This window comes from Anastrepha obliqua, chromosome 2 (genome assembly GCF_027943255.1).
Source record: "Anastrepha obliqua isolate idAnaObli1 chromosome 2, idAnaObli1_1.0, whole genome shotgun sequence".
Classification (NCBI taxonomy): Eukaryota; Metazoa; Arthropoda; class Insecta; order Diptera; family Tephritidae; genus Anastrepha; species Anastrepha obliqua.
Window position 1 is genome coordinate 126555061 of NC_072893.1, and position 11029 is coordinate 126566089.

The following is an 11029-nucleotide window of genomic DNA, read 5'->3' on the forward strand; positions in this document are numbered from 1 at the left end:
TTGCATCAGCAATTGTGTATGCAAGTTACATAACAAGCGATGGTCCAGTCTAGAACGCAAGCCCGAACAGAAAGCTGTCGAACATTCTTCTAAAACTTGGTAGAAAAGACGTTCGGTTGATGGTCGGTATTATTACAGGACACAACCCATGTGGTCAGCATATGACCAACATAGGAATCATTGAGGACCCGATTTGCCTGTTTTGCTTAGAGGAGCAGGGCAGAACTGAGCATTTTCTCTGTAAGGGCCTGCCTTTGAGAATGAGTAATATTCGTTCTCTCTAACTGGAGGATATTTTCAGATTTGCCAAAAAATATGTAAATTCTCACAGGATTAGCTATCTCGTCTCTGTCTGTGTCTCTATTCTATCCTATCTCTTTCTTTCTGTTACTTCTCTCCTCTCCTCCTTGATTATCAACCCTTTTACTTTTGAGAGCTTCGAATACAATGTCTGAGTGTTTGAGAGGGTGTTACTTAAATTTCAAATAGCAATTTCAGCTCCAAAAACATGTTTTTCTATCCGCTTTAGTTTCTTGCCAGGCTTTTCAAAATATTTCGAATTCGGCTTAAGACCTTCTGGGTATTTTTGCTGTCAGTAACATTCTTTATATCATCCGATTGTGCACCAAAAACGGGCCAACCCTAATGCACTTAAATACATATATGTACTTATATACATACGTTCAAATATATAAACCTGCATATGTAAATAATATTGCAAGTTTGTTAAGGTCGAAAAAAAGTCCCACATTCATAGTGGAGTTCAACCCGTTTCAATGTAGTTCCCACATTCTGTGTTCATCTATTCTCTGCACTCATTTTGGTATGCATTTATTAAGGAATTTGTCTTCGTATAAAATATCGCATTACAATTTACTTTACTTTCAGTGCGAATACTCGCATTTTTCCTTTGTATTTATCAATTTGCTATAAATTTAAGGAATATATTTTTGTGTTAAATGTGAATGCATTTGTGTTTGTATGTATGTTAATTAGGCATAAATATAGAATTATACGCAAGTATTTTATTTACGTAGGAATTATTGAAATAATTTTATTATAACTACACAGTTCACTTTCTAAGCTACAGATAATTCTAGTTTACTTTTATATTTACGTAGAAATTTTTTTTCGGCTATGTTGTTGAGAAATTAATATTTGTTATTAAATTTTTTCTTATATTTATGCAACTTTTTCGCCCTGGAATCAAATCGGAATTAACCGAGAAAGCGCGATATTACAAGTTACAATTACAAAATTCATAGAAAAATGAAGACGATTTTACATTATTTTTGAATTATATGATTTCTAGAACATTTTTAAACTAAAGTGTAATTGTTTTACAGTATTCTTAGAGCACATTTTTTATTTGCTTATTTCTACTAGCTTTTTCTAAAAACATTGTAGCCAAACAGCGCCGAATTTTTGGATGGTTCGGCCATATTACTTTTAGGCTTTTGTATTATCCAAAATGCTAACAACTACAAAAATAAGTAATTAAAATAAATTGTAGCTAAGAGTGCAACCCATTTTTTGAGCTAAATTTTAAAAAATTCATATTTTGAAGGGAACTAATATGCGAATAAACAGTAAATAGTAAAAAAAAAATTAAAAAATAGAGATGCATACTAGTAAGATTTGTATAAGCATAGCGACAAAATCGGTTTTAAAGAGAACTTTTGCTCTTGTCAACTGTGTTCGCTCAACTGCCTTCAAACTAACAGCTGCATATATATGTATGTATGAGGCGCACTAAAAAAATATAGACTTAACTTAATTTGACATACACACATACTTTTTTGTATTTTTATAAAACTATTATTCATTTATAGAAACATAAGTAGTCCGAAAATGCATTACAGTATGTGAACTGTAATTATGGCAACAATTGGAAAATACAATTTTTTGTACAATAGAAATTTGTTGTGCGTTGCAAAAGTTCGATTTTTCGAAGTACTTCCAAGTTGGAAAGGATTATTTTTTTAATTGCTTTTTAATGGATTTTCGAAAAATGCGCGAAATTTCAAACATACAAATATTATAAGTTCGAGTTTTCGAAGTGGTTTCGAAGAATTTTTTCCAGTGTGATTATTTTTTTAATTTGTCTTTTATTTGATTTTAGAAAATAAGCGAAATTTTGAGCATTCAAAAATTATAAGTTCGAATTTTCGAAGTAGTTGCGAAGAGTTTTTCCAGCTTGATTATTTTTTTAATTTGTTTTTTATTTGGTTTTAGAAAAATGTGCGAAATTCGAACACGCTGAAATTTTAAGTTCGAATTTTCGAAGTGCTTTAAAAGAGTTGTTCGAATTTTTGAAGTAGTTTCAAAGAGTTGTTTCCAGTTTGATTATTTTTCAAATTTGTTATTTATTTGAATTTACACAAATGTGCGAAATTTCGAACGTGCTGAAATTTTAAGTTAGAATTTTCGAAGTTGTTTCCAGTTTGATTATTTCTTGAATTTGTTTTTTATTTGATTTTCGAAAAATGTGCGAATTTTCGAACATAAATTTTGAACTGCGTAAAGCACGTAATTCGCAATTTGTAACTGTTAAAATTAATATTTTCAATTTTCCTCATTTTATATGCATTTAAATTCAGCACGGGATACACTTTTGCAGACCTGATATAATCAAAGTAGCCAACATTAAGTGCATATGCGCGAATGGTGCACGTTCGAACTTAGTTTTCGCATACATACATTAAAACTGGGAGCGAAATATTTAATGATTTTTGAAAAATATTTATTCTTCTTGCAACTCTAACATATTTAAGCATTTCCCTTAATTGGAAAGAAAATTATCGAATGTTGAAAAACCTTAACTCTATAAGTTTACAGCAAATTTAGTGGCTTTTTTGCTAGTTTCTGCATTTCTTCCAATAAATATTATATTTATACACCATCGCAAGGTAAAGTAGGCGCACGAAATGCAAGTTTCAACATAGAAACACTTTTGATTTATATGTACGTTCACATTGTTAACGTGCCACACGACACAACGTAAAGCATGACTAAAAATTTGGAATCTGTTATTTTCAAGTTTTACTAAAAATTCGCTATATATTCTTCACACATCCCTCCACATATATTTGTTTTTATGCAACAAATAAATAATTTGCTTAGTTTTTGAAATAATATTTTGCAACCCACAACTAGTTTTTTTTTTTGTCAAACATTCAATTTTTTCACATCTTTAAGCTTCGAGAGCGAAAAATCAGTTCTCTTAGTTGGCACCAAATGTGATGATTAATGAGCAGCCTATTTAAAGCGGACGTTGAGAAAAAAAGTTACGCACAATTGTCCCTCTTTCTGCCACTTGTCGTTTATAAAATTTTTGTTTCAAAACTTTTTTCGGAAATAGTAAACAGTTTTATTTCCTCAACGCGCTTGTTTTTAGTTTCAGTTCCAACACTAAAAATAATAAATTTTTATTTTATTTAAATCTATAGTTCAATCCAATTCAATAAGAATTTTAAAATTCAATGCTTGTTTTTGTGGCGGTAAAAAATAGTTAGTAAAAAAATATATTTTAGAAATCTAAAAATTGCCAAATATCGCAAACACATTATTTTAGCTTTACAGGCGATTTTCACTTTAAGGTCACATTTTTCGCGCAAATTCGCTAGAAATACAATTTTGAAAAAAATATGCAGCGCATGGAATTAATAGAACAGCAGTATGAACATAAAAATGTTATGCTAGTCAAAAAATTAAGCTATGTACGTCACCAGTCTATCATGTGACTATGATTTCATGATCCGGATCGAGCAAAGCGTTCATCAGGAAATTCTGATCCATTTCATCGGCCGTTGGAATGAGTGGTTTAAAGGTGTTAGACGTTTGCTCTTGCAACACCAAATTACCAACACTGGGCGTGTGCTGCTGCACCAGCTCCACGCGCACCTTCTCGCCACCATTTATGGCGCTATCTTCGAATGAGACCATTATGTCATTGTTATTCATTTGGGCATCAGCGTCGAGTATGCTCGCCACCGCCAAAGAATCTTCCGTTTGTGAATCTAGCGCGTTAGTTTGACTTGTGCTGTTGTTGTTATTGTTATTGTTCGGTTCTTCCGTTGCTACTTCTGCGGCATGCACAGTATGTAGATGAGCTGAAAGCAGATGTACAGTGGGAAAGAAGGTATGAATACTCGTAAACTCAGATAAATACAGATATAGATGACTCACTTGTCAGACGATTGCGTGTGAAGAGACAGTCGCAAAACTCACAAGCGATCAGTTTATGCTTGACAAATGCGTGATCGTGAGCTTCTTTCGTGCTTGATGATTTGAAACCGCAATTGAGCACGGGACAGGAAAGGTTGTTTTCTGGTGCTGTATGGGGAAGGGGATAATACAAAATATTTTCATTAATTCATTTTGTTTATACGACGCTTTCGGATACATGTATTACGTTCCAAGCCTTTGAAACAAATTTGTTTATGGCAACAACAAAAAACCCGCTTGAAATTTACATATTAAAAATAAATTGAATAAATTACATATTAAAAAAATGTACATAATTTAATAATAAATATAAATTTCGAAGTTTCGAATAATATAGGAAGTTCGAATTTTCGAAGTAGGGAATTTCATTTTGCCATATATCGAGAAAAAAATTCCAAGTACTGCTCTTCGGAAAAACTAAGTTGTGGTATATTTTAAATTACAACCAAAACTATTGATAAACAAAATAGAATACTTGTTGTTGTTGTTATAACAGCACAAACATTCGTCATATTGATAAACAAAATTTACTACTTGTCTTTTTGTTGTTGTTATTTGAACAGCACAAACATTCCCCATATAAAGGGTTTTCCAATAACAGGTTTTATTTGGAATGGCATTGCGCTATCGAGAGATAATTAAAGATTTTTTATGGCCGGAATTGGATGGTATTGATCTGGACAACGTTTATTTTAAACAAGTCGGTGCTACGTGCCACACAAGCAACGAAACCATTGATCTTTTACGGGAAAAGTTTCCGGACCGTGTTATCACTCGATTTAACACCTTTTGACTTTTTTCTTTGAGGCCACGTGAAAGAGAAGGTCTACGCCAACAGCCCAGGGTCGATTCAAGACAGCAAAGATGGAATTCGTGAGGCTATCGAGGACATAGGGCAGCCACTTTGTCATTCGATTATGGAAAATTTCATGAAAAGGATATTGACCTGTAAACGTGGTCGTGGTGGTCATTTGCCTGCTGTTATTTTCCACTATTAACGGCATACCTTCCTCTTTATAATGAAATAAACATCCGATTTGCATTAAAAACTAGCATTTTTCTTTGAACATCAAAATAACACCTCTTATTGGAAAACCCTTTATGTACGGGAAATGCCACTGGTGTGACAGTCCTAGGCCGGATATAAATCTGAGTCGGTCCGTCAACGAGGAACCGACTATTGAGCGGAAGAAAAATATATCATACTACCAATTTAACCTTCCGTAGGGCATCCGGGCCTGGCCAGACTGACTTTATCGACTTCGAACGTCAATTTAAGATATTTCTATTGCAGCTAACCACTTGAGCTTCCAGGTAGCTTCCTAAAATTTAATTTTCTACCGATTTATGGATCCTCCAGCAGGACGAACGAACGGCCAGACCCGGTTGCCCTACCGAAGGTTTTGAAAAATGTGTCCAACGGAGGGGTAATTAACTTAGATATGAGACTAATTTTCGCTCACCCTCAGCGTGCACTTTCTGATGCTGTTGCAGTTCGCGCATATAGCAGAAACGTTTCTCACACATATCACACTTTAGGTAGCGTGGTTTGGCGTGCATCTGCATAATGTGCCGCTTCAGTTCGTTGGCATTTTCAAAGCGTGTAGAACATGCACTGCAGCTATACGAGGTCGTCTCATGCGTACTCGTATGCCTTTCGAGAGCCGCACGCGTCGTAAAGCGTTTATTACAATTCGCACAAGCGTGCAGTCTTGGTCGGCGCAATTGACGTGTTCGATCTTGGTTTGACACGGCTTCACGCACAATTTCAATGCAACGTCCATTTTCGTCACGCGGCCGTTGTACGTGCATGCGCAGCTTATGTAGTGAAGTGAACGCACAACCGCAATTAGTGCAAGTGGTGGCGGCACCGAGATGATTACCGTCTATCTTATCCGGATGGAAGTGTTGTGTATGCCGACTGAGGAAGGCCATGCTAACAAAGCCTTTGTGACAGTATTCGCAACGTACTGGCAAAGCGCCATTATGCGCCTGATACTTATGACGACGTAGCTCGTAATCGTTTGAAAATACTGTAAATAGAATGAGTTATGAATTTTTTTTTTGAATTTGTATTCCATCTTACAAAAACCTTCTTGGCATTGATCACAGTGTATTGTGAAGCTGTCCCGTGGCCGATGCATACGCTCATGGGCCTCTAGATTGGCGCGTCGTATAAAAACGCGTCCGCATACACGGCATTTTAACTGGTTTTTGGTGGTATGACGGCGCTGATGTGTGCGGAGGCGACTCAGTGGCACGTGGTAGAAGCATTGGTCACATATGTCACAACGCCAATCGCCTACATATTGACAGCTTAACTCATGTAACTCCTTTGGACTGCGCAATATCCTTTTGCAATATTCGCATTGGTCTGCCTTCGATGCAGTCGGATGCATAAGGCGAACGTGATAGTCGCGTTGCCTGGCGGAACAATATTTCTGTGGGCAGTACGGACAAGTGTAGGGCAAATTTGGATCATGCACGTCAAAGAAATGCTGCGATAACGCGTCGGAACTGTCAAATACTAAATGATCGATAGAACCGGAATTCGGGCAATAACAGTATTGACAGGTAAATGAATTGCGCGAGACACGTGTTGGTGATACTGCATCCGCATCAGGTTCGAAGTCTTCCATTTCATTATATTCGTCCTGATCAGAGCATGAAATACAGTCCATATCTGGGGTTGAAATTAGGAGTAATGCTTAGTGCAAAATTTACATGTACATTGTTATTTATTTATGTTACTCACCCTCATCTAGCATACCTTCGAACGAGGAATAACTTTGTTGAGTTTCTTCCCTGCTGAAATGTTGTTCTTCCTTCACCTCTTCATACATTTCTTGTTGCAAATTATTTGATTTCGAATGTTTCGGTATTATGCTGCCTTGCAACATATCTTCTAAATCAATATCCGCCTTCTCAACCTTCGCTGTTCCAACACTTTTTGCGTTCGCGTTTGTCATCATAGTTGCTGTTTTATTTGTTCCTGCCGCTACTGTTGTAATAGGGGTATGCTGCGCATAGTAAATATTTTGCGTTGTTGAAGCCGCTGGCAATTGCAACACATTCGTCTCCTCCGTCTTGGTGTCCATGGTAGCATGTGTGGTGATCGAGTTGGCGCTGGTATCCAGCAAAGTGCCATTTTGCATTGTGGTCAACTCTTGCGTGAGTATGGAGAGGGTTTCTGCTACACTGGCGGGCAGTTGCAGACCGTCCAAACTGGCTATGACATCTGCGCTGGTTGTCGGTGGTTGTAGGCCATCCAAGGTTGCCATCAGATCAGCGCTTGTGACTGGTGCAGCGATTTTTAACCCGTTCAACAGCTCAGTCTCATTCGACAACACAGCGGTGCCGTTCGCCCCTTGCGACATCGGCCCCGTCTGTTTGCTGCCTTTAGCAGTTGGACCATTTTCAGCCAAACTAACGCCCACAAATGATTCCAACAATTTTTGTTCTGCTAATAAACATTGCTGACGGAATGTCTGTATGTTGCAGAATTGTGCAAAGCAATTGGCACAAATACGTTGCGGCAAACTGTCGTCGGCCGATATCTACGCAGTATAAAAAATATTTTTTATTATTACAGCATATTGTGAAATCAAAATGAGCTGAATATCAATCAAAACTCACATGTAATTGCCATGCCACCGATTGCTTATGCACAAAATCTAATTGATCCTCAAGTCCTGTTAGCGGCTCAAAGAGATGGATAAATTCTACATCAGCGCCGGTCACATAGAAATTTGCACAAAGGCGGCACGCTTCTACGTGGGCAACCTGATCCATATCCTACTTTATGCATACAAATCTTTGCGATTAGTCCCAACGTATGCGTAATTTGACACTTTAAACAAATTAAATTTTTTTTACACCAACAAAACCTAGAGCATGCAATCACAGATGTAAATTAACGCGTCTAAAAGTTTTCCAATTCACTGTATGATGATATCGAAAGTCAGCTGTTTTTTGTTGTACGACGTTCACGTGAAGTACGTTCAGTGTGGTAAATGACAACAAGCAATTGGTGTAAAACGCGCGAACAATAGGTGTGTTCGATAACAAAACTAGTCATTAGCTGCAGAATCGTAAAATTGGTTTACCTGATTTGTAATTTCATATAAGAAAAACGTATTTAGTCAACAGATTCATTTTTATCAAATTCTTGGTATTAGTCGCTAATTGCCTTCAAGGCTGTGATGAGTAGGAGTAACTACAAAGAGGTCCTGCAGGATGACCTTGTACGAATACTTACAACGATTCGAAACTTAATATAGGCGAAAGAAAAATTTTGAGAAATAGGCAGTGGTACGCCCTATTATAGGTAAACGCGGCTATATTATGGTGGTCGTTTTCCCATTTATGACATTTTCTAAAACAATCTTAGAGTGTCGGTATAAAATCTGGATTGAGTTGGTGGTTTTCTTGTAAATTTGTAATTTGCACAGCAATAAAAATAATTTCAGATTTTTAACAGACATGTCTGCATACCAATTTATAAATATATTGTTTGAGGCAAAAGAAATACATTATTTTCTTGGTAGATGGCTGTAGTGATCAATATTTCGAGGGTCGATCAAACAATTTAAAGTGTATGCTCGTTGTCAAGGTGACATATCACACTAAAAAAGTATTTTGCTGTGTACCGAATTTCTGTTTAAGCCTTGGCCAAACGGAATGGAATCGACCCACTTATTCAACGAATGGCGACTGCGCCTGATAAATGGGTTACATACGACAATATTGTACGAAAACGATTGTGGTTAAAGCGCGATGAAGCAGCTCGAATGGCAGCCAAACAAGGACTAATGGCTAAGAAGGTTCTACTGTGTCTTTGATGGGGCTTTAAAGGATTCATTTATTATGAGTTGCTTCCATATGGCCAAACAGTAAATTCAGATGTCTACTCTCAACAACAGGACGGTTTGAGGCTAGCGATTGACCAGAATTGGCCAACAGAAGAGGTGGTGTGTTCCATCAGGACAACGCAAGGCCACAAACGTCTATAGTGACGCGCCAAAAAACCGCGGGAGCTTGATTGGGAAGTTTTAATGCATCCACCATATATTCCAGACCTGGCATCAAGCAAAACTTGCTGAGTGATGAGAAATTGGTATCAATAGAAGATTGTGACAATCGATTACAAGAATTTTTCGCCAATATGAAGCTACCTTTAAAATGGCAGCAAATTAGTGCCGATTTACAAACGGAGACATTGGAAATTCTCTTTTCATCTTTCATTCTCGGCCACACGAGCAATTTGTTTGTCAGTGACAGTGTACAGACAGGCCATAAACGACATTCATCGGGAGACCCTTACCACCTTCTTAAGCTCCCGACCCCCGAATGCCGTTATCGGAGTCCAACCACCACCTATTGCAGACGAAGAGCTCCAGCTTCCCCGAGAGTCCCGCGTAACCTTGGCACAATTACGTTCTGGATACTGTAGCAGGTTAAGCTCCTACTTATCCAGAATCGACCCCGACATACTAAACATATGTCCGGCATGTGAAGGTACCCCGCACGACACTAACCACCTTTTCACATGCCCCAACAAACCCACTCATCTAACACCCCTCTCTATCTGGACCCAACCTGTCGAAACAGCTAGTTTCCTGGGCCTACCGTTAGATGAGCTAGACGAAGACGGCCGGTGATTACACTTCACTGACAGGGCGAAGATACTGCTACAACAACAGCAACAACAGCAATTTGTTTTCGGCAACATTTTGAAGTTTACTATTTTAGCATTTTGTTGTTGTTGTTTTAACAGTAATAGAATCCGCGTCAGTGCAGGGTATATTAGGCCCAGGAAACATGCTGTTTCGACAGGTTGGGTCCAGAGGGAGAGGGGTGTTAGATGAGTAGGTTTTAAAGGGGATGTGAAAAGGTGGTTAGTGTCGTGTGGGGTACCTTCACATGGTATGTCGGGGCAATTCGGGATAAGTAGGAGTTTAACCTGCTACAATATCCAGAACGTAATTGTGCCAGCGTTACGCGTGTTTCACGGGGAAGCTGGAGTTCTTCATCTGCTATAAGTGGTGGTTGGACTCTGATCACTGGACGGCAGCTTAAAAAGTTGGTGACGGTCTCCCGGTGAATGTCGTTTAATGACTGTCTAAACACTGTCTCGTCCAGTATATTTCAGTCAGTTTTGTCCAGGAAACGTCCTACTTTAGCATTTTCTGCTTCGGATATATTCAACAATCCGCTAACATGGGAAGCGGTGAACGTTCGCAACAGTTTCTTAAATTTTTCTATGAAAAGTGAGAACTGGTTGACTACTGTCAAAAATCGCTTTAAGGGAGGGGTCTAGGGTTTGACTTTCAAAAAATCGATTTTTTGGAAATAGCTTTTTCTTATAGTAAATCATCTCAAAAATATTGTCCCAAAATTTCAGCTCAATCGGAGCAAAACTTTTGGAGTTATAGACGTTTGTGTCCCCACTCCTCTGCGACAGCTGCGAGCGTTTGGAGCGGAGCGTTACAAAAATGCCGAGAACATCAAACGCGTTTTTCTCGAAACCACTTTTTCAAAGTCCGTGACTATTAGAACTTCAACAATATTTAACCGATCCTTTTCAAATTTGGTATACAACTTCTATATATAAAATACCTTCCCCCCACTGAGAGATTTTTCACTTTTTTGTTTTATCGCACTTTTTGCTTCAAAAACGCGCTGGCAACGTAAAAATGAAAAAAAAAATCGGAGCCAGTGGGGGGGAGGTTTTGGTGATAATTTAACCAAATAATTCTGTTTTTTTTATTTCAGGTGATATACTAGATACGATAGTCACCGC

The 11029-nt window shown here is 37.8% G+C and overlaps 1 protein-coding gene across 3 annotated transcripts; it reads right to left on the reverse strand.

The window, feature by feature from the left end:
* Positions 1–3486: 3486 nt before the first annotated feature.
* LOC129237917 (zinc finger protein 184-like) lies at positions 3487–8167 on the reverse strand. Of its 3 annotated transcripts, none has more exons than XM_054872903.1 (6): positions 7864–8167; positions 6998–7784; positions 6314–6910; positions 5691–6260; positions 4189–4335; positions 3487–4112 (listed from the first exon to the last, which is right to left on the reverse strand). In XM_054872903.1, exons 1-6 carry the CDS (start codon positions 8017–8019, stop codon positions 3736–3738), a joined length of 2634 nt encoding a protein of 877 aa, XP_054728878.1. In that variant the 5' UTR covers positions 8020–8167; the 3' UTR covers positions 3487–3735. The 3 variants fall into 3 exon arrangements, with proteins under 3 accessions (XP_054728878.1, XP_054728877.1, XP_054728876.1); XM_054872902.1 differs by having other exon boundaries at positions 6320–6910; positions 6983–7784; XM_054872901.1 differs by having other exon boundaries at positions 6983–7784.
* Between the last annotated feature and the right edge of the window lie 2862 nt (positions 8168–11029).